General features: G+C 51.8%; 3 protein-coding genes across 3 annotated transcripts in view; 1 reads left to right on the top strand and 2 right to left on the bottom strand.

The window, feature by feature from the left end:
* Positions 1–4,149, top strand: part of RCC2 (regulator of chromosome condensation 2) — an 8,822-nt gene extending 4,673 nt beyond the window's left edge. Inside the window, exons 2-12 of the mRNA XM_010577504.1 lie at positions 77–170; positions 666–809; positions 927–1,058; positions 1,153–1,241; positions 1,564–1,678; positions 1,930–2,096; positions 2,943–3,123; positions 3,228–3,333; positions 3,459–3,531; positions 3,666–3,743; positions 4,045–4,149. Coding sequence (XP_010575806.1) covers positions 77–170; positions 666–809; positions 927–1,058; positions 1,153–1,241; positions 1,564–1,678; positions 1,930–2,096; positions 2,943–3,123; positions 3,228–3,333; positions 3,459–3,531; positions 3,666–3,743; positions 4,045–4,149 — 1,284 coding nt within the window. The remainder of the gene's footprint in view (positions 1–76; positions 171–665; positions 810–926; positions 1,059–1,152; positions 1,242–1,563; positions 1,679–1,929; positions 2,097–2,942; positions 3,124–3,227; positions 3,334–3,458; positions 3,532–3,665; positions 3,744–4,044) is intronic.
* A 2,276-nt stretch (positions 4,150–6,425) lies between these two features.
* On the bottom strand, positions 6,426–12,008 carry LOC104837995 (protein-arginine deiminase type-1-like). The gene is given in 16 exon segments (XM_010577502.1): positions 6,426–6,659; positions 6,742–6,870; positions 7,265–7,344; positions 7,651–7,744; positions 7,832–7,976; positions 8,121–8,269; positions 8,492–8,599; positions 8,684–8,795; positions 8,852–8,958; positions 9,040–9,227; positions 9,508–9,633; positions 9,721–9,838; positions 9,935–9,996; positions 10,071–10,143; positions 10,214–10,394; positions 11,917–12,008. Coding segments are annotated over 16 exon segments (1,998 nt in total).
* Positions 12,009–13,632: 1,624 nt separating this feature from the next.
* LOC104837994 (protein-arginine deiminase type-1-like) lies at positions 13,633–23,917 on the bottom strand. Its single transcript, XM_010577501.1, has 16 exons — positions 23,826–23,917; positions 21,761–21,935; positions 21,228–21,297; positions 19,830–19,891; positions 18,984–19,101; positions 18,750–18,875; positions 17,977–18,134; positions 17,769–17,872; positions 17,317–17,440; positions 16,558–16,665; positions 16,321–16,472; positions 15,108–15,252; positions 14,737–14,830; positions 14,558–14,637; positions 13,972–14,097; positions 13,633–13,866 (listed from the first exon to the last, which is right to left on the bottom strand). Exons 1-16 carry the CDS (start codon positions 23,915–23,917, stop codon positions 13,633–13,635), a joined length of 1,968 nt encoding a protein of 655 aa, XP_010575803.1.
* Between the last annotated feature and the right edge of the window lie 2,389 nt (positions 23,918–26,306).

Raw genomic sequence — 26,306 nt, 5'->3', positions numbered from 1 at the left:
TGTCCCCCCACGTCCCCAGTGTCCCCGATGTCCCCCCACGTCCCCAGGTCACTGATGGTTTCCCGGTTCCTTGCAGAAACTGGAGGGCTCCAAGTGCCGGGGGCAGCTCCTCATCTTCGGAGCCACCAACTGGGACTTGATCGGCCGCAAAGAAGTGCCTAAGCAGCAAGGTGAGGGGGGCTGGGGCTCCTGCAAAGCAAAATATGCTGCTTTTTTATGCATTTATACGTTAATTAATTTATTTCGGCTTATTTTTATGCATTTATATATTTTATTTCTTTAATTAATATTTTGGGGGTTTTTTTAAACCAGTTGCATGTTGTAATCTGGGATGCGGGGTGCGCTGGGTATCCTGCAAAGCAAACTAAACGCATTGCTTATTTTTTATGCCTTTATATTTAATTCATTTTTTCTGCTTATTTTTATGCATAAATATTTAACTAATTTTTAATGAATTAATATTTTTGGAGGGGGTTTTTTTACACTTGCGTAGCATAATCTGGGCCAGACCTTGGAGTGCGCTGGATCTCCTGCAAAGCAAAATAAACGCGCTGCTTACTTTTTATGCATTTATATTTAATTTTTTTTCTGCTTATTTTCTGCACCTTCATATTTAATTAAAATTTTTTATTAATTAATTTTTAAAATTTTTTTTTTAAATACAGTTGCATATCGTAATCTGGGCCAGAACTTGTGGGGGCCGCACAGGTACGGATGTCTCTCAGGTATTCAGGTGCGGAGCGTGGTTTCGGGACCCTGCGCTGCTCACAGCCTGCTCATCACCGCCGAGGGCAAGCTCTGGAGCTGGGGTGAGCGGTTTGGGGGAGGTACCCCCCTCAAAAAAAAAAAAAAAAAAAAGATCATGCCGCCATGCCAGGAGGTTTCGTCCTCCTGTTTTGCTGCGAAAAATCACAATTTTTGGCTAGGTCGCAATGAAAAAGGGCAATTGGGCCACGGGGACACGAAGCGGGTGGAAGCCCCGAAGCTCATCGAGGTGCTGGGGGGCGAAGCCATCGTGCTGGCAGCCTGCGGCCGTAACCACACTCTGGCACTTACAGGTATTGAGGGAGGGGAAAAAAACTCAAAATGGGCTGAAATCGGCCCATTTTGCCCCAAAAACGCCTTTTCTTTTTTTTTATTTTGATGTTGCAGAAAGCGGCTCGGTGTTCGCCTTCGGGGAGAATAAAATGGGGCAGCTGGGGCTGGGGAACCAGACGGACGCCGTGCCCAGCCCTACGCAGGTATCGCCATTCCCCTCCTGGGGTTTGGGTGCAAAACTGGCAGATATGGGGGTTTTTTTCTCATTGAAAAAAATTCCTAGAAGAGCTCAAACCCTTTAGGATGCAAGGACATCCCTCTTGGGGAGGGAGTCATTTCTGGCTGTGGTGGGAAAATAAATGGCAAGAGTTTAAAATAAAATGCAAGAATTTAAAATAAACGGCAAGAATGTCAAATAAAACCCAGGATTTGGGGATTTCCCCAGGGAAATTCAGCTTTTTGCCTTTTTTCTCGAGTTTTTGGTGGGGGCTTTTTTTTCAACCCCTTTTTCTGCTTCTCCTGCAGATCATGTACAACGGGCAGCCCATCACCAAACTGGCTTGCGGGGCCGAATTCAGCATGATCATGGATTGCAAAGGAAACCTCTACTCCTTCGGGTGCCCTGAGTACGGGCAGCTGGGTACGGTGCTGTTTTGGGGCGCTTTGCTAAAATTTTGCGCTATTGTGGGGTTGGGGAAAAAAACCCCGCCCTGCCTCAGTTTCCCCATCTGGGCAACTGAAGCATCGCTTGACCTCCAGCAAAAAGAGGGGGGTGGGAGCTGCAAATAACAAGGGGGTTGCAAGAGGAGAGGGGGTTTCTGCAGCTGGCTTGGAAATAATGGGGCGCAGGGAGGGGGGACACCCCGTTTTCATCCCGGCGCTTGTCGGCAGGGCATAATTCGGATGGGAAATTCATCGCCCGGGCGCAGCGGATAGAGTACGACTGCGAGCTGGTGCCGCGCCGTGTGGCCATCTTCATCGAGAAGACCAAAGATGGGCAGATCCTGCCCGTCCCCAACGTGGTGGTGCGGGACGTGGCGTGCGGGGCCAACCACACGGTACGCGTGAATATTTGCGGCACGCGTTAATTGCGAAAGATTTGCAGCATGCGTTTGAGGGGAAGCCTTTGCAGGAGCGTGTAAGGCTAAATGTTTGCAGGGTGTACGTAAGGATAAACGTTTGCAGGGCGCATTTAAGGCTAGAGAGTTTTAGCATGCGTTTTAGGATAAATGCAGCATGCACGTAAGGATAAAGTTTTGCAGCATGCACATAAGGAGAAATACTTGCAGTGTGCATTTAAGGATAGAGGTTTGCAGCGTGCATTTGAGGATCATGATTTGCAGTGTGCATATAAGGATAAGTATTTGTAGTATACATTTAAGGATAAAGTTTTGCCGTATGCACGTTAAGGATGAAGATTTGCAGCATGCATTTAAGGGTCGAGATTTGCAGCATGCATTTAAGGATAAAGTTTTGCAGCATGCATATAAGCAGAGAGGTTTGCAGTGTGCATTTATGGATAGAGATTTGCGTTGTGCATATAAGGATAAATACCTGCAGCGTGCGCTTTAGGATAGAGATTTGCAGCGTGCATATCAGGATAAATATTTGCAGTGTGCGTTTAAGGATGAATACATGCAGCGTGCATTTAAGGCTAAAGATTGGCGGAGTGCATTTAAGGACAGAGGTTTGGAGAGTGCATTTAAGGATAAATATTTGCAGGGTGCATTTAAGGACAGAAATTTGCAGAGTGCATTTAAGGATAAATAATTGCAGCGCGCATTTAGCATTTGCAATACTCGCTGCAATCGCTGCTGTTTATTGTGGCTGCGGCAGTTTTCCCTGCGCTGAACTGGTCAGGTCTCAGCTGCTCATGGTGTCGGGGGATATTTCTCCATTCCCAGCTCGTCCTGGACTCGCAGAAGCGCGTTTTCTCCTGGGGATTTGGGGGCTACGGGCGGCTGGGCCATGCCGAGCAGAAGGACGAGATGGTGCCGCGGCTGGTCAAGCTCTTCGACTTCCCGGGGCGCGGGGCGGCGCAGATCTACGCCGGCTACACGTGCTCCTTCGCCGTCAGCGAGACAGGTCGGGATTTGGGCGTTTTAAAGCAAAATCCGTCGTTATTTGGAGCGGTTTGGGGGATGCTCAGGGCATGCCGTAGTTTGACGGGCAATGTCGGGGCTTTGCAGGCGGCTTGTTTTTTTGGGGTGCCACCAACACCTCCCGGGAGTCCACCATGTACCCCAAAGCCGTGCAGGACCTCTGCGGCTGGAAAATCCGCAGCCTAGCCTGTGGGTAAGTCCAAGGACCTCTCCCCCCAGAAACCCCACCCTAATTTCTTGGGGTTTTGGGGTGCAGCCTCCTGCGGGGCAGCTCGGTGGGGGGGGCACAGGGTCACCCTGCCTTGCACCCCGCTGCAGGAAGAGCAGCATCATCGTGGCGGCAGATGAGAGCACCATCAGCTGGGGTCCCTCGCCCACCTTCGGGGAACTGGTAAGAAGGATTTACTGGGGACCCCCAACCCCTTGACACCCCAAAACCTCCCCCCCAGCCACTAGCGGGAGGGACCGGCTGCTTCCCACCCCCTCCACTGATTTTCCCCCCTCTCCATGGGATGCACTCGGCAGGGCTACGGGGACCACAAGCCCAAATCCTCAACAGCCGCCCAAGAGGTGAAGACCCTAGATGGGATCTACACGGAGCAGGTGAATGGGGGACCCCACCAGAGGATGCTGGAGGGAGGGCACGTGGACACCCACCCCCCCCGCCTTAAATAAATACAGCAGCTGAGGCTGTACACAACTCATCACACCCATGGGCTGCTGGAGGGAGGGCGTGTGGGGGCCCCCCCCTTAAATAAATGCAGTGGCTGAGGCTGTATACAACTCATCACACCCCATGGGATGCTCAAACACAGTCCCGGATAAAAGTAGGTGGGGGAAAAAGCAGAAGGGAACAAGGCGCGTGGGCCCGTGCCTCAGTTTCCCCACTTTGCCCTCATCCCAGGTGGCCATGGGCTATGCCCACTCGCTGGTGATCGCCCGCGACGAGACCGACACCGAAAAAGAGAAGCTCCGCAAGCTGCCCGAATACAACCCCCGCACCATCTGAGGGGCTCCCACCCAAACTGGGACCTGGGATCCCCCCCCCCAAAAACCCCGCTTTTCCAAGCCAGCCGCGGTTTTAACTACCTGTTCTCCCATTTCCAAAGCCTTGGGAGTTTTTATTCCCCCCCCTCCCCTGGCTTTTTGAGTTCCCGACCGTAGCAGGATCTTTTGGCACATCCAGGCTTATTTGGGGGGGGGGGGGTGTATTTTTTTAATTATTTTAATTTTATTTGTATTTTTCTGCATCACTTTTTATTATTTCCCCTTTTCCCAGCCGCAAATAACCCCAGCCATGGGCTTGGGGTAAAATTGGGGACCTGAAGAGTAGCTGCAAAACACCTCTTTTTCCCCGATATCCAATTTTTTGGCATTTTTCCCAAATACCCCCCACTTTGGGTGCTATAATTTTGGGGGGGGTTCCCCCCTCCTCCAGCATCCCTTTTCCCGGAGGGATTCAGGATATGGATGTCATCCCACATTCCCCAAGGGCCAAACCTATCCCCAGCATCATTTTGGGGTTCCCCTCCCCGCTATCGCAGCCCTCGCCCACCCCAGGGCGATCTCAGGTATGAAGAGGGGAGCCCTAAAGCATCGCGTAAGCTTTTTCTTGGAATTCTTCTTAATCTGTTTTAGTTACTATTAATTATTTCCACCTGGTATCAGCCCAAAGTCCCTCCTACAACGCTGTGCACTGTGCTGGAGAAACGAGGTGCCTTTTCGAGCAGAGCCCAGCTCTGCCTCCACGCAACCCAAGGGTGATTTTTTTAATTTTTATTTTGGAATTTGGAGGGTTTATTTTGAATTATTTTTTATTCTTTTTTTTAAAGTCCTTTCCGCTCTCCCCAACGGGTCGCACTGGGTGCTCGGGGGCGGCGTTCGCACCCGTTCGGGGAGTTTTGCAGTAAAAAAAGGGGGGGGGGGGGGGTTCATTTGCTTTGGGGTTGGGGGTTATTTTGGGGGTTTTTGGGGGTGTGTTAGAGATAAAATATCCAGGACAGGGAGAGCAGCTGGGCGGAAAAGTCAAATATTCCGCTTTTTTAGCAATATTAGGTTTTTTGGGGTTGTGGCACAAGTGGGTGCCGCGGCCCCAGTTAAACAGGGGGTGGAGAAATCACCAAAACCCCACTTTTACCTGCCCCAAAAGCATCATTTTGGTTCATCCTGCCCACCAGCAAAATAATTTGTAGCCTGATTAAACTTCTCCCCCCTCGGCCGCCCTGTTCCGGCCACGGGCAAGCGAAGGAGGAGGCTCAAGGAAAAAAAGAATCCTGAACCACGAGGATCTCAGAACAACTCGTCCTTTAGCAGAGGGTCCTGGGTTAGTGCTGTAATTGTCTTCTTCATGGTTTTTTTTTTATATTTCTTGGAGTAAATGTTTAAATAAACGACGTCATTGTGTACACCCCTCGCTCCGCTCGCTTTATCCACCCCTATTTTATTTCTTTTTAATTTAAATTTAATTAATTTAACCAAAGAGACATGTGCAGGGGATGCTTTTCCCTCCCCGTGATGCACGCCCAGCAGCCCCAAAAGCAAATCCACAGCCATTGGAGGGCACCATCCTGCTGCCGACAGCATCCTCCATCCCGAAATACCCCCCCACCCCCAACACTTCCCTTTAATATTTCACAAGCAGGGTGCAAACACGGGGCAATGCATGCATATCTGAGTATTAATGCATGCTTGTGTGGTTTTGTGCATGCAAGTGGATTTTTGCGCGTGCGTGGTTTTGTGCATGCACCTGTCTATAGGGGCATGCGTGCATGTTTTTCTGCATGCATGTGCCATGGGTTTGCATGCACGTGTATTTTTTTGCATGTCTATTTCTGTGCACACGTGCATGTGCGTTTTTCTGTGCATGTAGTTTTGTGCATGCGCATACATTTTTGTGCGTGCATATCTGCAGGCACACATAGCCTTGCGCGCGTGTGGTTTGGGGCATGCACACGTGTGTTTCTGCACATGCATTTTTGCACACCCATCACTGCAGCAAGACAGAGGACTGTATAACCCTACTCACTGCTTTTTTCCGCCCACCATTTAACCATTTTAATTTTAACTGCTGTGCTGGGACAGCAATGCCCATGTGCCGTACCACCAGAGAGTGAAAAAAACCGTCTTCCCGTTTAAAACAAAGCTTCAAACCTTGCACCCAAGCAAGAGGGAGGCCAGGAGAAAGCTGCAGCCCTTTTTATTTCAACGCCACCGCTGAAGGCACTTGCAGGGTTGGGGAGAGGGATTTGGGGAGGAGGAAGGAGGAACATGGGTGCTGAAGCCACTTCAGGGCACCATGTGCCACCATTTGAAGGCGAAGGGCTTACGGCGGACGTTGGTGCCGCAGTGGACCTCCCCGGAGAGGACGTGGTAGGAGAAATAGTCGTCGATGAAGGTGCAGGTGAGGCCCAGGGGCTCCAGCAGCGCCCGCACCCGCTCCTCCAGGCAGCACTGCCCACCCACCAGTGGTCCAAAGGGTTTGGGGATGCCCAGGTGTCTGCCCAGCACCAGCATGTTCACCTGCAGCACAGGGATGCTGGTAAGAGCGCAAATCCCACCCCAAAAATTCACATCCCTCCGGGGGGAGGATGATGAGCATTACCATGTCGGGGAAGAAGGCTTCGGCGCCGGTGGCCACGTTGCCTCGGAAAAGCTGGGGGATGTCAAGGATGTCCGACTCGGCCAGCCCCAGCGCCCGCTTTAGGATGTCCCGGTTCCAGTTGATGCAGCTCTGATGGGAGGGAGGGGAGAGGGGTCAGCCGGGGTGGGGAGGGAGATGGACAGACAGATGGAGGGAGGAATGGGTGGATGGATGGAGGGAGGGAGGGAGAGATGGAGGGACAAAGGGAGGGATGGGCAGAGGGATGGGTGGACAAATTGAGGACGAATGGGTGGCTGGATGGAGGGACAGGTAAGAAGGAGGGACAACGGGATGGAGAGAGGGGGGTGGGGGGAGGAATGGACAAAGGGATAGAGGGATGGAGAGGATGGGTGGACAAATCGGACAGAGGAAGGGGGGGATGGAGGGACAGAGACAGGGGTGAACAGAGAGAGGGAGGGAAGAATGGAGGGATGGAAGGACACAAAGGAGGGATGGAAAGGAGCCCCCTGCCCCCCTTCCTCACCTGGACATAATTATTGAATTTCCGGAGACCTTCATTAGCCAGAATCTCGTTGATCGTTGGCTTGGACACCTCCTTTAGTCCTGCAGCACAGATAACCAGGCAGGAATTCTTTCCCCCATGCGTTTGGGATGAGACTCCCAGGTCTGAGCCAGGAGCTCCCCTCTTTCAGGGGTCACTGGCAGCAAGCTCCATCCCAACCCAGGAAATCAAATCTGTGCAGCTTTTTAATTAATTCTGCTTAATTTTGCCCCCCATCCTTGCTGCTGGCAGCACTTTCCAGCCATTAGCTGGGTTTTGTGGTGTTGTGCATTCACCTGCCCCATTGCATTTTGCAGGAAAAAGGGAAAATGAACCTATCAAGCCCAGTTTTTCGTCCTCCGCCCTACCCTCAAACATCACCGCCTCGCCGAATCCCTCCTCTTGCTTCTCCTTGAGGAGCTGGTAGCAGGCACTGGGGCTGGCCAGGAGAAGCCGAAAACCCTGGGGAGGGAAAAAAGGGATGATTGGGGGGCAGGGGGGTTGTATAAGGTTGCACCCCACTTTTTCTCTGCCCCTGGGACTCGTTACCTTCCGATCGGGCGCGGGAACGAAGCTGAGAAACTCATCTACATGGCCGACGAGGAGCCAGTCCGAAAACAGCTCCACCGGCGCCTGCACTTGTTGGGCAACGAGAAAATCCTTGACAGCTTTTGCCATCCGTCGGCCGCCGAATCTGTGAGGGGCACAAGGGGGGAGCTGCCATTTTGGGGTGCCCAAGGTGATGCTCTACTTGCAACCAACCTCAAATGCTGCATAAAAATCCTTTGCGGGGGGGGGGAGGTGTCCAGTGCTCTGACCCCTCCATCCTGCATCTCACCTGGGGAAGCTGCTGCCGATCAGGATGCGGCCCAAGGGGTACTCCTTGCCCTGCACTGTCACGGGGGGGCTCACCTCCAAATTACCAAAGGAATCGAGGCTGGAAGCACCCTCTGGTGCTTGCCGGGCCACATAACCAAAATCGGGGCCCTGGATGGGGTAAAAAAAGGCAATAATAGTTAAAAAAAGGCGATAATGGTTTAAAAAAAGCCATAAGCACCCAAAGTGCAGCACTCCTAAATCACCCTCCATGCTGGCTCTTCCCTTCCCAAAAAAGCAAGAAAAAAATAGATTTATTCTTTTTTTTTTTTTTTTATGGGTTTGCAAAGCTTTATGCCTTGCTGGGGGAGGGAGGAGGAAGGAGTCAGGTACCAGGATGCTCTTGACGGGGAAATTCTTCAGCCCCTGATCACGGGGTGAGTCGAAGACGACGGGGAAGGTCTTGTGGGGGGCTTGCACGTAGCCAAATTCAACCTCGTCCTGCAGAAGGGATGGAAAAGATGGGGGGAAGCCCCCCTGGAGCTGCTGCAGTGAGGATGGGGCTGGGCATCATCCTGCACCCACCTGGATCCAGCGGTCCTGGCGGTTCTCCAGCAGCGGGCAGACGGTGAGTGGGCATTTGGTTTTCTCAGCCATGGCACCCACGGCCGCCACAAAATCCTCATTGTTGTCCACGCTGGGAAGAAAAATGGCATATGGGAGTTGATCCAGCACCGGGCAGGATGCAGCCACCCACGCAGCACCTACCTGCAGACAAAGACCTCCAAGGGTGCTGCTGTGTTGGGGGTCATGATCCATGGAGCCACGCGGAAAACCACCGTGTCAGTGAAAATCGGAGTCTCCAGCAAACCCTGCGATGGTGGGGGGACAGCATTTGGGCTCTGCTCCCCCCCATTATGGCTCACCCTGACCCCCCACGCAGCTGGTACCTTCTCGGGGCTCTCCAGCAACGTGACGTGGAAAGCCACCAGCCCCGAAAAGTCGACGTCGGGGAAGGTGAGCCCTTCCACATAGAAGATGCTCTCCTCCTGATGCCGGCTGGGTTTGATGGTGTAGGCAAGCTTCGAGCCCCCCAGCACATGCTTGTACTCCTCCAGTGCGATGCTGTCTGTGGGTGCAAGCACCGTACAACCCCCTTAAACAGCCAACCCCTTTTCTGCAGTGTTTCAGCTCTATTTTTTTGCTAAACCCGTGCAAAAAAGGCCTATTTGATCCCACGGAGCATGCACGGGTGGAGCAAAATCACCCGGTGCATCAGATAAACGCCCCACCATGGGATGTAGGTTGGATGCTGCAGAAGTGGTACCAGCTCTGCTGCAAGCATTTTGCTTGAACCCCAATAATTTGGGGTGTCTCTTCCCCCCCAGACCCCAGCGTTGGGCACTCACTACCACCGTAGAAAACGCCAACTTTATCGGCGTCACTGAAGTCCACGTGGAGGAGAAGGCGGTGGCCGGCGAAGATGGTGCGGGGACCTCGGGTCCGCAGCACCATCTGCGACATGTCCTTCAGGTCTGGGGGGGAAAAGGGCTGTAAGAAAGGAAAATCTGGAGGGAAAAACATAGGAAAAAGGGGGTTTCTTGTATGGGATGTGCCAGTACCAGCGTAGGAGCGAATAGCGGTGTCCTGGTTATCCAGTGTCTCAGCTTTGGGATCATCGCGGTCGCAGTTTACCAGCAGGATGGCCCCGTGTCCGTCGGGACCCCACGTCCATGTCGCCTGAGGGGAGGGAATGAAGCAGGGCTGGGGGTGTCAGCCATCACCCCCCCGCACATCCCACGGTGGTCTCAGGGGGCTCCCGCCCCCCCTTTATACCTTATCCAGCAGCGTCCTGCTGACCGCCCCGCTGCGGCTGACATCGGTGTCCAGCGAGACCTCTGCGGGGAGAAGGATGCTGGGGGGTGCATCCCCACTGGCGCCACAGTTTGGGGGCTCCCCCCCCTCCACTTACCCACGCAGGTGAGGTACAGCATGGCTCTGCCCACGGGCACCCCGCCGGCCTCCCTGAAATAAGAAATCCTGACCTGCAACAAGGAGTGGGTGCTCGCCACCGTGCAAAGAAGGGCTGGATCCTGCTGGCACACCAGCACCCACCTTTTCATCGCCCACGTCCTTGCTGGGAGCATCCATGGCCAGCAGCACCTCGGTGCCGGCGGCCAGGGGCCAGCGGGACACACTGGAGGGCAACTTGATGCTCTGCGTCTCGTGCACCACGTAGAGCTTCACGCCCGGCGTCCCCTGCACGTGGAAGGCGACGGCATCTTTGGGTGCAGATCTGGGGAGGGGGAGAGGAAAGCCCAGTGAGAGCCCCGGGGGGGGGGCATTGCTGGAATAATACAGCATGCATACATCTGCAGGTGACGCAAATCCTGCCACATACAAGAAATCTTGCAATATGCAAGGAATCCTGCAAAACACAATTGCAACAAATCCCGCAATATGCAATTGCAATAAATCCTACAATATGCAACAAATCCCGCGATTTTCAATTGCAACAAGTCGTGCAAAACACAATGAATCCTACAAAATACAATTGCAGTAAGTCCTTCAATATGCAACACATCCTGCAATGTGCAATTGCAACAAGTCCTTCAATATACAACAAAACCTGCAGTATGCAATTGCATCAAGTCCTTCAATATGCAACAAATCCTACAAAACACGATTACAACAAATCCTGCAAAAGGTAATTGCAACAAATCCCACAAAAGGCGATTACAACAAATCCTACCAGAGGCAACAAATCCTGCAAAAGGCAACGGCAACAAATCCTGCATTATTAATTGCAACAAACCTTGTGATATGCACAAAACCTTGCAATATTGAATTGCATCAAATGAGGCAAAATGCAACAAGTCCGGCAATATTGATTGCAATAAACCCTGCAAAACGCAACAAGTCCTGAAAAATGCACTTGCAACAAATCCTGCAATATTCCATTGCAGCAAACCCCTGGAGCTGTTTAGGGGGTTTTTTTTGGCATGGGGCTTCCCAAATATTCGCATTTCACCCCGCAGCAGTGCCAGTGGTGAGCCCTGACCGGTTGCATCCCCTTAAGAGCGAAGCAAAGCTGCAGCGGTCGGGCAAGCTGCAGCTTGCATCACTCCACCCCAGTGCAAGAGGCCAGAGGCGATGGGCCAAGGAGCACAAATCCTGACCTGCAAGGAGGGAAACACGGATTTGTCCCCAGGGTGAAGCGGAAAAACCAACCCCGGGGCCAGCGGGAGAGGATGGGATGCTGTCAGCAGTGATGGTCCAGTGGGTTTGGATGCATTAAGGAAAATAAAACCCCAAGCTACTGCTTGAGCTGGGCTTTAAGGAAGCAAAAAGCAAAACCTGCTGCTGAAAAGCAATTGAACTTGGACTGGGGCCAGCAAAGCAGCTCAAACACCCAGTGCCAGGAGGTGACGCCCCGGCCAGCAGCACCGCAGAGGTTTCACTCTCCACGTTCCACCAAAACAGAGATATATTTCCATTTTGAAGGAGGACACAGCAGTGCCCAGCTGGGATATGAAACTCAGCCTGGGCCATCACTTAAAGCTGCTGGGGGAGGGGGGCTTTTTGCACCCCCAAAACTGCAAAATCTCCCTCAGAGGGGTCACCACCCAGCTGCTGCGTCGCAATTTGGAGCATCTCCTTCCTCGCGGGGCTCAGCATCCCCTGGGAAAACCACCCCAAGCAACAGCATCACCCCCACCCCGCCCCAAGCTATTTTTATCAGCTTGATTAACGGGATAAAAGTAAAAAAAAAAAAAAAGCTGGTTTTATTTTTTTCCCCCAGCGTTGTGGCCGCTTACCCGCAGACATCCAGGGAGAGCTCGGTGCCCAGCACGCAGACGGTGCTGGTGGGACGCTGGGTGGAGAGCTGGATGCGGCGCTGCTGGGCCATGCCGGCGGGCCCCAGGGGCACCCTTGGGTGCTGTGACGGGTGGCACAAGGGGATTTATAAAGCCTGGCTGCTGGGAGGGGATTAACCAAAGCCTGGCTTAATCCCACCTCCGAGCTGGGTGTGCGCGGTGCCCGGCCGAGCTTCCTGGCAATGGAACATGAATCAGTGTGGGGGGAAAAGCACCCCAAGACACCCACGAGGGTTGTGGGGTTTTTTTTCTTTTTAAGGAGCTCGGGGGTGGTTTTTTTGTCCCCTCTTAGCACAAAGAGTTGCTGATGTGACTGGCCACCCTTAAACCCACGCTGTAAAATATTCAGCGTGACACCGGAGCTGAGCTGGGGCCATGCCAGCGCCAGGCTTGGAGGGGTTTTATTTCTCCTCCTAAAGGGTTTTATTTGCCTAGCTGGAAAAAGTGGCTTAATTCTTATTTTAAGGGGGGGTGGAGGTCCAAACTGGGTGCTTGCCCCATCACCTGGGTGCTGCATGGGTCGGAGGGTTGGTATGTCACCCCGAACAGCAGACCCCATCACAGCTTTAATTGTCTTTGTTTTAATTAAATCCTTGTCTCGGCGTGGGAGAGCCCTTTGCCAATGCAGCTGTCCCCCCACCAACTCCCTGCGGTGTCATGCGCCGCTGGAATTCAATATCACTCCTCAGGGCTGGAGAAACTCAGCAGAGCTGTAACTGCTGGGAAAAGGGGGTTTCTGGGGTTAGCGATCATCTTTTTGGTTAAAAAAAAAAGGGGGCGGGGTGCCAAGCACGATGCGTGACCCTTTTGGGGAGCATCCCCCCTGATTCTCCAGCACCGCTTGCAAACACGGCCTTGCAGCAGTTTGTACTGGAGGTGTAGTTACACTTTTGCACCTCTAAAAGTATTGCTAGAAGAACAAATTGCCCCCAAAAAGTGGGTTTAGACCCATAATAGCTCCCGGGGTTCCACAGGGCTAAGCAATGCCCAGGGCAGGGGACCGGTTTCAGTTCCTGGTGCTGGTTTCTGCTGAACGAGGGCAGCACAGGCAGGAGACACAGGCAAGGGTGCCACCTCAGCACGGGGAAATGCCATGCTTCTTTTGCACTGAAAAGAGGGAGAGAAAGAGTGGACTGGGTGGCTGCAAAGGGAAAAGAACATTTTTTTGTTGGGGAAGGTGTAAACTGATTTGCAGGAGGACTGGGCTCTGCTTCCATGCCATGTTGGGGTGAAGAGCCGGTCTCCCCGATGGGAAGTGGTTTTTTGGCTGATACAGGGAATTTGGGAGGGTGATTATTAACTACAAAGCTGGGCTAAGGGACTTTAAGACCCTTTAGCAGTGGGATGGGGTCTCAAACCCCCAAAGCAGCCCCCTTACCTGCTGACTTGCATGCACCACACTCCTGAAGACACCGTGTGTTGTCCCCATCCCATAAAAACCACCATTCCCGTAACAAAGCTGTGTGCTTAAAAAAAGGTTTCAAATAATATTTTCAACCCAACAGCAGAGGAAGAAAGGATGGGAGACAGGAAAGAGCTGCGCCTTCAGTATTAATGCAGCTTTATTGGCGAAACCCTTTATTTTGATGCATCTTCTGATGCACACAATGCACCTTCATCCTCTGGTTGCAGGACCTGGGTCCGTCCCCAGGTGCTTCAGGGCACCATGTGCCACCATTTGAAGGCGAAGGGCTTACGGCGGACGTTGGTGCCGCAGTGGACATCGCCGGAGAGGACGTGGTAGGAGAAATAGTCGTCGATGAAGGTGCAGGTGAGGCCCAGGGGCTCCAGCAGCGCCCGCACCCGCTCCTCCAGGCAGCACTGCCCACCCACCTGTGGTCCAAAGGGTTTGGGGATGCCCAGGTGTCTGCCCAGTACCAGCATGTTCACCTGCAGCCAGAACAAAAATCAGTGTTTTCCCCCAAAAAGGTGTGTTTGCATCAGGTGTGGATAGAAAAAGGGGGGTCAGAGGGGAGGAGGGGCTGGGGGTCTCACCATGTCTGGGAAGAGGGCATCCGCACGGGAACCCTTCACAATGAAGAGCTGAGGGATGTCAATGATGTCCTGCTCGCTCAGGCCCAACTCCTGCTTCAGGAGGTCGCGGTTCCAGTCGATGCAGCGCTGCAGAGAGGGGTGACCTGGAATTGCCACCCCTAGCCATCCCAGCGCCCCAGATCCCATACACAGACCCCTGTGTGCCCTGTTGCATCCTGCCTGGATCCTCACCTGCTCTGCTGCATCCTGCCCAGATCCTCACCCACTCTGTTGCATCCTATCCTACTCCACCCCTCTGAGCAACCTCCTGAACCCATCCCCAACCCAAGCAACCTCTTTCCTTCAGTTCTGACATGTCTGCAGTTATATCCCAGTGGGACAATGGGCTGGGGTGACCCAGCACTCATGGGGGTCTGGCTCCTTCATGGGTGCTCTTGTTGCCTGCCTGCTTTCATACTATGCAGTGCAAATCATGCCACGGTTTCTTGCTCTTCCCCAGGATCTCTAAAATTGTTCTCTGCGCCCAGAAATCACGCAGCAGCAACATGCAAGTGAGGAGAGCAAATCCATGGCTGCAAAGACCCACCTGCACGTGCCTGTTGTCATTCTTCAATGACTCGTCTGCCAGGATCTCATCGATGCTTCTCCTCTCAGTGCCCTTCAGCCCTGCGTGGTGAGTGACAGGGGCAGGGTGGTAAGAGACACTGGTAAGGGATGCCGGTGATCCCCGCCATGCCACAGGGATGCCCTCGCCCACTCCCTTACCGACAAGCTGCATAGCTTCACCGTGGCCCTGCCTCTGCTTCTCCTTGAAGAGCTTGTAGCAGGCATTGGGGCTGGCTAAGAGGAGCCGGAAACCCTGCAGGAGAGAGCCAGGGGGTCACGCTTTGTTCTCGATGGGATATTTTATCCCACCATCCTGCTGAGCAACACCATGCTGACTCTAAACCCAGGCCCAGGTGTTGCAGGGTGCACGGGATGCTACCCAGAGACTCGCCGTTTTCCAGGAAGCCACCCCAAAAGAAGGTGCATTACCCAGCCACCCTGGGGAGGATGAGCAATTGCAAAAAGGGCTTTTTTTTGCATTTGCAGAAGACAACCCATGCAGGAACAGGGACAGCTCCAGGGACCGGTACCTTCCTATCATAAGCAGGGACGAAGGTGAGGAATTCATCCACGTGGCCCACGCTCAGCCACTCTGAGTAAATCTCCACCGGCGCCTGCACTTTCTGGGCATAAAGAAAATCCCTGACAGCCTTGGACATCCGCCGGCCGGAGGCCCTGGGGAACAGAGGGAGGAGGAGAAAGCAGGTGGCCATCACACCCTTCGCCAAGATTTACCCCTATCCTTCCCCTGAACATCATGTCAAGGGGCAAAAACGCATCTGCACATCCTATTTTTATGGGAACACCAGGAAGAGGCTGGAAATAGCCCAAGCAATGTATTAATATATATAATATAGAAATATATCTAGATATTGTATATTAATATATATTAATATAGATATATTATAACTTCATATCTCTATTACATATTAGTATGCCTATATTATATATTGATATATATCTAGGCTGTATATATCTACAGGCAACTGTGCATTATATCCCCCATGCTGCTTGGGACCTTTGGGTTTAATTTCCCCCACTGTTGTGAATCTCAAATCACTCCTTATGCAGTGCTTTGCGCTGGAGTGAGGTTTTCTTAGACAGACAGCAGCAGGCTGGGAAAACATTAATTACACTTCTGGTAATAAGGGATAATTACAGTCCCGGTGAGGCTGGGAAAATGCCATTTACCCACTGCTGTAACCGAAGCAAGCCCCCTGGCTTACAGCGGGGGTGGGGTCAGAGCATTCCGTTTGTTATCCTGGATCAAACCCCGTCTGGATTCATCCCCGTTGTCATTTCTCTGGGAAAATAACCTCCTTTGTGGAGCATTTTGCAGGGCACTGTTGTTCCCGCGGGGCTGCCTAGCACTGCCTGCCTAGAGCAAAACAATTTCCAGTTATTCGGGATTTTACCCTTTCCTGGATTCCCCTGCTTTTCCTTTTAATAGGGAGGGAAAAAATAGCCTGGATGCTTATGGCATTGTAGGATCGGGGCAAAAGCACCAGTGGTTTGGGAGGGAGTAAAAATCGGACCGATGGCAGGATTTGGTAAGGGATGAAGGAATAACGATGTGTTTTGCATGTTAAATCTGGGATTTGATGGGAACCAGCCCCAAATTCCCATTTTTATAGAAACCAGCCCCATATTTCCGCTCCAAAGGGTGCGACCCTTTCTCATGCAAGGGTTTTCAGTGCTGCCCTGCATCCTGGAGGGAGGGCTTAAGCCTCCCCCGCATCTCACCAAGGCAGTGGGCTGCCGATCAGGATCCGGCCCAGGGGATACTCCTTGCCTCGCACTGTCACCGGTGGGCTGACGTCCAGGTTGCCAAAGGAGTCAAGGCTGGAGATCACTCTCCCGGGGGGCTCACGGGTCACATAGCCGAAATCAGGGCCCTGGGGAAGAAGGGAGCGGTGACAGGGACCAGCCGGGTGGGGGATTTGGGGGGAAGAAAGGGGGATGCACAATGCAATAACGCACCAGGATCTTTTTAAAAGCAAAATCTTTCAAGCCTCTGTTCCTGGGTGAGTCAAAGACGACGGGGAAGGTCTTGTGTGGTGCTTGCACATAGCCGAACTCCAGCTCGTCCTGTTGTGGGAAGAAGAAGAGGAGGAGGACGACGAAGAATGCTCCTGGTGGGGTGATAGCTATCTTGGCAAGGCATGCGGTGAGGGTGGAGCAGGAAATGGGGCAAACCTGGCAAAGCCTGACTGTTGCCCTTAACACCAAGGAGGGCAGTTGCCTTCCTCTCCTGGGGAGTGGCACCCCCCCCGGCACCGCAGCACCTGGCACAGGTCTGCCCCAGGGAAGCAACACGTGGCCACAACAGGCAGGGAAGCAGGGCAGGGATGGCAGGGCTTGGGCACGCTGCAGGGAGCACAGGGCATATCCAGCCGGCATATACCACATCCTCCTGGCAATGCACTGTGGGGTCCCTCTTGCAATGGGGACCCTCTTGCAATGCCTCACAGGGTCCCTTTTGCGATGGGGTCCCTTTTGCAGTGGAGACCCTCCTGCATTGGGATCCCTCTTGCAATGCCCATGCTGGGTCCCTGGACAACGTCCCTGTCTATGCTGGTTGCCACCAGCAGCAGCATTTCCCTGTGCTTTAGTTCACCGTTGCCTGGTTCACCTCTTAGCATCTAGGTGCTTCCCTAAGCAATGCAGCTGATCCCTCCCAGAGGTGCCAGCAATGTAAGGGACCATGAAAGCCGTGTATTACAAGCATTGATTGATGACCTGGATCCAGCGGTCACTGCGGGTTTCCACCTCCGAGCAGATGGTCAGCTTGCAGTTGGCTTTCTTCAGCAGGACCTGGAGCCCTTCCAGAAAGACTTCGTTGGTGTCTGAGCCCCGCTGGATGCTGGAGGGAGAGGAAGGAGTGAACGCTACAAGGAGTGATCACGAGAAGCCCTCTCCAACCCCAACCGTGCAGCCCATTCCTCATTCCTAAATCTGCTGGGTAATAGTCCTACATGAGATTAAACCCTGTAGAGAGTCCTCCAGCATTTCTCTTTGGGGTTGCAATGACGGCAGCAGTGCCAGCTGGCACCCTGCCCAAACATTGCTTCCAGTATAGCATGCATAAAGCCTGGCTCACCCTATGGCTGCTACATAGTAAAGAAGGGTCAAAAACTCCTCCTTGGAAAGTCCCCCAAAGCAGGAGAGCGATGGGTTGATGTCCCTCCTACCTGCAGACAAAAACCTCCATAGGCTGCTGGGTGTTGGGTGTCATTATCCAGGGCGCCATGCGGAAAACCACTGTATCCGTGAAAATCGGGGTGCCCAGTGAATTCTGCAAGGGGCAAAAATGCTGGGGAGCAGCGGTTGAAAACCCCACTGTTGAGGGACTTTGCAGGGGATGGGGCAAACCCCACGTACCTCATGGGGGACCTCCACCAAGCTGGCGCTGAAGGAAACCAACCCAGAGAAGCCCACGTCGGGGAAAGCCAGCCCTTCAACATAGAAGATGTTTTCTCCACCACCGACGTGGTCCAGCACGTAGGAGAGCTTGTCCGGCCCCAACACAGGTTTGTAGTGGGGATGTGAGTCACTCCCTGGAGAAACACCGAAATACCCAACCCAAGATGGGGTGACCAACCTGTCCACCAGGCTGGAAGGAGGCACCAGCAAGGAGGTGGCTGATGCCAGCATGGTTTGCAGAGGAGCGGGTGTGCCTCTTCTCTGGGGAACACACAATTTATCTTCCTCGTACAAAGAGGACTCTATGCCCTCAGGTCCAACCCTTTCAAGGTGCGTGGCTCAAATTAAGCATCTAATGATATACTTGGGTTCCCTGACCTGATTTTCAATGGGGAGCTGCTGGGGATCCAGCGGCCGGGGTGTTCAAAGGCAAAAAGCGCTGCCCAACAAGATAGGCTGCTTTGGCAGCTGGGTCATCGCCCGCACCAAAAAGGTGCCGGGAGCCACATGGGGGTTATCCGCCCTGTGGGAATGTCAAAATTTCAGCAAATCCACTGAGAAAAAGCCTTTTAAAATTCTTTTTCCCTTGATTTTTCCCATATAACCCATCTTCTACAACAGCAGAGGAGCTTTGGAGATAAATGAGTGTTTCCAGCAATCAGAGGTGCCCAGCCCTTAGCCACAGTGAACAAAAACATTAGGATTCACCCACCTCGGGTCACACATGGAAGGAAGGAAGAAATACTCACGGATAGCATGGAAAACCCGCACTTTATCCGCATCCGACTCAGGGACGTGCAGGACCACCTGGTACTCAGCAAAGATAGCGCTGGGACCTTGAGTCTGCAGCAGCATGACAGACATGTCCTGAAGGTCTACAGGGGGTGGGGGGGAAAGATGGAGAGAGTAGATGGAGGTGTTGCAAGTGGGAAACACCCCAGTGAGACCTTTTGTGTCTCCTCACGCTGCAGATGACACCCTACCTGCAGTAGTCCGTATGTCCACCTGACCGCTGTCCATCCCCCCTGCACCGGGGCTGTCCCGGTCACAGTTGACCAGCAGCACGGCACCTTGCCCATCCGGACCCCATGTCCACTTGGCCTGGAGGAGAAGCACCCAAAGGGGATGGGAGCAAGACTTTCCCCATCCCAGCCTCCTCCCAGACTGGGGAAAATGCCACCACCATGGCCACACTTGGAGGACAACCCATAATATGCAGTCAAGGCTGGCGGAGAGAAAGCAGTGATGCTTTCAAGCCACTAAATTTCCTAACCTCAGCGTCTAGTAGGGCCAGCAAAGACTATTTCAAACAGATCTTATCTTCTAACAAGCCAGAGAGTACCTACCAGGCCTCATCTGTACAACACTACAGCGTTTCTAGAAATGCATCTCATCTCGATGTACAATTTGTGCTGCCGATCAGACTGCAGCTAATTACCTCCATGTAAGTGCTTGGGCATATACAGATTTGTTGCCAAAGGGTTAAATCTCTTGCTGTTTGCAAAACTTACAGCTGACTCATTTAGTGGCAAGTTTCAGGTCCAAAAAGGAAAAAAAGAAAGAAAATAAAAGAAAGCTGAGTATTTTCTCCAGCATGACCCTTGGGGCTGGACTGGAGAGGCAGGATATTTTGGTAGGGAAAAAGAAAATAAAATCTTTTCCTGTTCAATTAGTAGGTTGAGAATTTGACATGTTATTTTCTCTAATTGAGACACCAGTGACACCACCCAAGTCCCTCTCCTTCCTGGAGATTTTCAGTGAAGAGACTGCAAAGGGCTGCACCCTGCATTGACCCTCTGTACATTGCCTACAGCAAACCTTCTCATTACCTTGTCCTTCCCTTTGCTCTTCACTCTGCCATTACGGTTCAAGTCCACGTCCAGGGATACATCTGAAACATCAAGACAGAAAAGGCTGCCACCTGGCAGGGGAACGAGGCCTCGGTGGCATTTTGGACTTGTCCTCATCATGAGTTACCCAACCCCAACCCCACCTTCATGCCCCAAAACTGCTCTAGACCCAACATCTCCAACAAAATGCCAATAGAAAAGTCAACCCGATGGCTTTTTCATGGCTTTCCCTCTTTGGTCTCCAGCTATCTTCTTCCATCTTGGTTCCATCAGCAGGGACATACCCAATTCATGACATATTCTGTGTTTTCACCAATTTCATATTGACTGTAGTGTTTTTCATAAAGCTGAAACACGGTGGAGGCATGAAAGTGTTTTCACCATGGGTGAGTGGACACCTAAATAATTACTAGGCTTGACACAGTGTTTAAGGACTTTCCCTTACAGAGCTCTTCTTGGCCCAAATCTCTGCCTTTGCTGCAATAAAGTGGAGGTTTACCAGTGACCTTATCTAAACCCTACCTGAATCTGTATTAAGCCTATCTTAGTACAGGAACCCCTCCAAATCAGATATACAGTGTGTGGAAAACACGGGCACTGAAGCAGAGATTGTCCTTCTCCTTGATGCAGAGAGGACATGGAGAAGCTGGAAATGAAGCTCTAAATCTAAGCAAACGAAGAGCATTTGTAAGGCAAAAGCCCTGTGGACAGCAGTGGCCCTAGATGGCTCCAGCAGAGCCCATCAGTCATGGGACGTGGGAAACCATCAGCCTCTTCAGGTGCAATTTTGGGAGGCATATGCATGACTTAAGGATACAGGTCTGACTGTCATGTGAACACTTTAGAAAATCCCAAATTCAGGGTAATTAATCCATCCAAGTGGAAGGCTCTGCATCCAGACTGGTTGTCTAGACTCCCTTTGTAGTCAGCAGAGGAAAATAGCCATTTCAAGGGAATGATTCATCTCATCCTAAACTTCTAAAATAGGTCAGACAACTACACTTTGGTGCCTATTCCTCTCCACTAGCTGCAACAGAGGTCGAGGAGGGGGACACTGGCCAAAGTTAGGTGAGATGGTCTCCTTTGGATCCTCTTCTGTCAACGCAATGGTCTTGGCAAGCAGAGGAGGATGCTCGATGTGCGTGTTGGGTGGGGACACGGCCCAGCCTGTGTCTTTTTTGCACCATATAAGGCAGCATAATAACATTTTAATTATTTCCCTCTTGCTTGTCAGCATCAGTCAACACCCAAACCTTCATTGCACATCACAGATGGGCAGCCCGCGCCCCCCACTTAACTCCTGTCCCATGAACCCAGCTAGATCTTGGCATCAGAAAGGGTTGGCCAGGTTTGAACAAGCATTGCTGTAATACCTACCTACGCAGGTGAGATACAACCAAGACACTGAAAGCTCGTTGCCTTCCCTTCCGTAGTATGAAATCTTAACCTGTGAAGACATCACCAGATCGTGACCCAAGTCCTGTGTCCCATCATGCTGAGTAGGTCTTTCCAGTCATTGGGTTGACCAACCAATGCTATACAACAAGCTCTTGAAAGGTACATCCAAGTCATTCTCCATTAATCATAGTTCAGCCAAACCATTTCTGCCTGCTTAGCACAAAAACAGGCATGGAAAAAGCCAAGGTTGGAGTGGTTTTGCTGCCTGGCATGGATTTTCTGACACCAGCTTTTGCAACCACTATCTCATCTTTAGGGCACAAAATGTGATCTCCTTCTCCTTCTTAGTTTCATTTTTCGTATGCAATAATTACACAATCCTGTTTAAGTTTGAGTTTTCTCCAGGAAAATAAGTCTGATGTCAGCACTACTTAGAAATGCTCGAGCCTGCCCATAATCCTCCCTTCATTCCTAGAAAGTTTGACAGTTTTGATGCATAAAAAGCAACTAACCTTATTGTCATTGACGGTCCTGCTGGTGACATCAATGGTCACTACAACCTCTATATCAGGATCCAGGGGCCATCTGGAGTTAATCATGGGGTTTGTCATGGGGCTGTGGATAATGTGGACCGTAACCGCGGAGGTGGCATGGACATCAAATGACATGGCACCTTTGGGGGTAGATCTGAAACAGAGAGCAGTGTTGGGTTATAGACCAAGTTGTCCCTCCTGTTCTCCTCTGTGGAGCCAAATACTTGAACCTGGAATTAAAATCCAGCCTTAACTGGGTGGAAAGGACTCAGAAACCATCTTCGGGTGACGAAATGCATTGTCTGAATTTTGTATGTATTATCTCTGTGGCAGTGTTGAGCAAGCAGAGCTCCCACTGGAGATTCAGCACGTCTGTCCGTGGTTAAGCCTAGATTGTGAATCGCTGAAGTTTGAGCATTAAACCTCCCTCCGCAACAGCAAGAAAACCCCCACAATTTCAGCATCCCGGAACAAAACCCCACAAATTGCCAGCACAATTTTTGATGTCAACCATCCAGGAAGATGGTTATCACAGGACCATACCCTGACCTGAGAGATGCCCAAACTGGAGTGGAGCCTGAATCCAAGCATGGAGAACCTGCACCCCACCTGCATGACGTCCCTTGCCTTTGAAGTGCTGCCTACCTGCTCATTAGAGCCCCAGCACCTCCATCCCAGGAGCATGAGTGCTCCAACCTGTCTGCCATCAGGAGCCAGCCTCCCCGGCTACACGTGAAAAGGGACAGGGTGGTAAATTTTAACAGCAAGAACAAACAAAACCAAACCACAAAACACAGAAGAGATTTATTCCCAGTGTTGCTTTTGGCATGGCATCTCTGATGCCTGCAACAGCTTGTAAGGGGAGATTAAAGTGTCATCTCACTTGTCACCCCTTGTATTCAACATCGTGCAACATCGTAAATCCACCTGCCCACTGTTGCACGCTGTGACTTCTCAAATTTGGGTCAATTTGGCCTGATTTTACAGCACTCACACCTCAGCATTGCCACCAGATTCCCACCATGTTCTATTTTCTGCCCCAAAACAGCCCAAACCACAGTCAAAGCTTGACCCATCCATCACCAATTTCCCCCCGGCCAGTGCTCTCCAGGAACAAAGTGATCCAATTTTTTTAGTTGAAAGAGCATCCGCCATCTGCTTTTTTGGACCAAAGCTCAAATTTGCTACCGAGGAGCCAAATCAGCCCATTTTGTAGCTCAGGCTCCATGTTTAAATGGGACTGAGCTTGCTTTGAGTCCAAATCTAGGGAAAAAAAATTGCAAATAGGTTTTATATATTCCTATCTAGCTGAGAGGAAAAATAATACTTTTTTAGGGCAGCTAAAGCCCAATCTGAAGCCCTTTGGGGGGACGATGGCATGTCCTGGCCCAGCTCCAACACACAACCCCAATAATTGCCCCGGATGCGAAGATGACTGGCTTGTCCTGTAGTCTCTATCATTATAAACATGATTTATTAAATAATGACAACGTAACAGCAGGGTGAATACAGCCTCCTATCTGGCCAATAATGCAACCCCCATATTTAATGCTGGAAAAATCTCTTTCTGTGAAATCACCCATGTAAACCCGCTGGTGGATTTTTTCTGCCTGAGCCACACATTTTATTCTTTACCCCATTTTAGCTCTGGCCAAGTTGCTTGTCTTGAATTGCTCTTGCCTAATGTTTTCACAGCCAGAAATAGATCCCACTTAGCCAGGGTGTGCATGGGCTTTGCCTGCAAATCGTCATGGCTTGGCTACGCTTCGACGCCTCACATTTGTGGAGCTGACATCCCTCCTTTGGGTGCAGGTCCCCATGGGACATCGTCCCCTAAAACAGACCCAGTGGAATGTGTCCCCCATGCACTGAACAAGCTTGCCAAATCCTTGGATGAACTCATGATGCAGGCTCAAAATGAGCTCTGATTTTCCCCCTAGCACCCATTTCTCCTCCAAACAAAAAGCAAAAACACTGTTGGGCTCCCCCAAAACCCATCAGCCCTATGGAAAAACAAGGGGGATACCCCAATCCCAAGCCTTACCGGCGTGTATCAAGGAAGACTTCAGTACCCAACACACAGACAGCGTAGCTGGCATGGCTGGTGGACATCTGCACGACGTGACGTTGGGGCATGATGTGCCGGGGACAGCAGCCGCATGTGAAGGAAGCTGCTGCCTGGCTTTGTAGGTAAACCAGCACGACTGGATTAAAAGGCAGGGGAATTTAACTCCTCCTTCCCTCAATGACGAGGTTTAGCCAGGGGACCCTGCCGTCTCCACCTCCACCACCCAGCAAGCTGCCGCCCCACTTGGGGGAGATGGAGGCGATAAGGCAGCCCCCTGGGGGGCAGGCGGCTCCAGGGAGGGGACAGGAGGCAAAGGGGCAGGACAGGGTGGGTGACACCCAGCCCTGACCTGGGATGCTTGGCAACGAGCTCTTTCAGGGCTTATTCTCACCTTTTTATTCCCTTATAGCTCCATATAAGGACTCCAAAGCTAATGCATTAAATATTTCAAGTCTTCCTGTTGCACAACGTGGTTGTTTATGGTTATTACAACACATGGTATCATTAAAATAAAGCATTTTCCTTAAAATGACCCAAATTTTCCATCTGGCCTCTCCGCAGGTGACTCACAGCCTCAGCTACCCCATTAGGGCAATGCCCGAATAAAGCCTAACAAAAGGAAATGTTTGTTCAGGTCCATCCTTCCCATCATAACAACTCCAGAGGAGCGCGACAGGCAGAAACGGGTGCAGGGAAAACTGGTTATTTGGCAGGCAGGGAAGGGGAAAAAAAACAAACAACAACAAAACAACAAGAGGCTTTCAGTGGAAATTAAAGTTCTCCATGTTTTGCTTGGACCTTGCCTTTCAGGGGAATTGGGGGTTTTGGGACATGCAGCAAAGCTCCCATGGGAAACATCCCCATTGCTGGAAGATGTCATCTACCAGGGATAGCCATCTGTCTCCAGGCCATCCCAGGAGGCTTTGCCTGCCTGCGAAGAGGAAAACTGGATGAGGAGGTCTCTGCCACACTTGGGGATGGAGGCAGCAGCTAAGACAGAGGAAAAGGGCAGCACGGGGATAGACAGTGCACCGACAGCCCTGTTGCTGCGAGGTTCATCCTCATAGCAAGGGGGGCACAGGGTGATGTGGTCACATTAGTGATGCAATGGACAGGAGAGGGCTGGAGCCAGGAGAAACCCAGTTTTGCGAGCAACAGGACCCCTTGCAAGCCGAAAAAAGTCAAAGCAGGCTCGGTGGAGCTCGAAGGACAAGTCCCCACCGCTGCACCGAGCCGCACGTCCTCAGCTGGAGGAGCAGCGACCTGCGCGCACCTTCCCCTGCAAGATCAAACCAGCTGCTTTAAACATATCCCAGCCAGTCTACATTAAAGGGCTCCCTCTGACTTTAATTGCAGCAGAAAAAAAACCAACAGCACCGTGTCTTGTACGCGAGCACGGCTTTAATAAGATCATGGGAGCCTGCCAGCGCAGCCAGGATACTTGAGTGGGGAACGCTAGCAGCATTTCCAGGCTCTCCGGGACCTCGCTTTCCTTAAGACTTTAGATAAAATCCCATTTCCCGAAACCCAGCACAGGCCAAACTCTTGATGTTCATAGACTCGTGAATTTTGTTGGTTCTCGAGCCTTCCTGGGGGAGCACAAGCCTTCATGCAACCCTAAAACCCTTTGAGCTGGGGTGAAGCAGAGCCGGCATGGTGGGTGAAGAGCTCACTGCATCCTCCAAAGAAGAGTCTAGCCACAGCAGCATCTCTACCGAAAAGAGCTGCAAGTTGGATTTCCCACTTGCGGCTGCTGGTCGCACTGGTTTGGACTGGGCTCGGTGCTGAGCTTTACGCCTGCTGTGATTTTAGCATCGTATCCTGCTCAGCTGGTTTGAGCCCTGTGCCGGACAGGGAACACACCTTAATCCCCACGGGGTCAGGCTGGTATGGTCTGTAATCTGGAGGATGGTGGTTTCAGGCTCCCAGCAAGCATGAGGGCTTCAGCAGAGGGTTTGGGAGCTTGTGCTTCTCCAAACCCATCCAGATCACACCCATCCAGAAAGGACGGGGACATGGTGCCGAAACCTCATCTTCATTTTGGATTCGGGGTTCTTTTTTTCAGCAAGTTTAGTCACGGCACATTTTGAGCCACCATGGTCACTGCGGATGCTCGCTCAAGCCCAAAACACCTCATCTTTGTTGGGTGGTACCTACACTCACCTCTTCTTCCTCCTCCACCTGCTATTAGCACCAACATGCCCATGCACAGGGAGAATGATCTTTTTAAGTCATCTGGCCCATTCAGAGCTGAGTGTTTCTTCCTAATAACACCCTGTCCCGAGAAATTGCTATGAAGATCCCTGGTACACGACGGATGGGATCCCACCTCTCCATCAGATTGAGTGAGCTTGGTCAGGCTTGTTTTTTGGGGCTCACTTCATCTTTTTCCCAACGTCAGCTTGTTTCTAGCCATGACAGAGCGAGACCCAAGCCCCCAGTGCTTCCCCAGCAACC

This window comes from Haliaeetus leucocephalus, unplaced genomic scaffold (genome assembly GCF_000737465.1).
Source record: "Haliaeetus leucocephalus isolate CR32 unplaced genomic scaffold, Haliaeetus_leucocephalus-4.0 Scaffold556, whole genome shotgun sequence".
In the NCBI taxonomy this organism is placed as follows: Eukaryota; Metazoa; Chordata; class Aves; order Accipitriformes; family Accipitridae; genus Haliaeetus; species Haliaeetus leucocephalus.
This window is presented reverse-complemented; position numbering and strand designations above follow the sequence as displayed.

Excerpts from the sequence above, each read along its gene's own strand:
- LOC104837994 (XM_010577501.1), bottom strand. The coding sequence starts at position 23,917 with ATGCCCCAACGTCACGTCGTGCAGATGTCCACCAGCCATGCCAGCTAC. Across the intron at positions 16,473-16,557 it reads TTGCTTTTAAAAAGATCCTG|GGCCCTGATTTCGGCTATGT; the intron begins GTGCGTTATTGC and ends CTTCTTCCCCAG. Across the intron at positions 15,253-16,320 it reads ATCGGCAGCCCACTGCCTTG|GGCCTCCGGCCGGCGGATGT; the intron begins GTGAGATGCGGG and ends TCTGTTCCCCAG.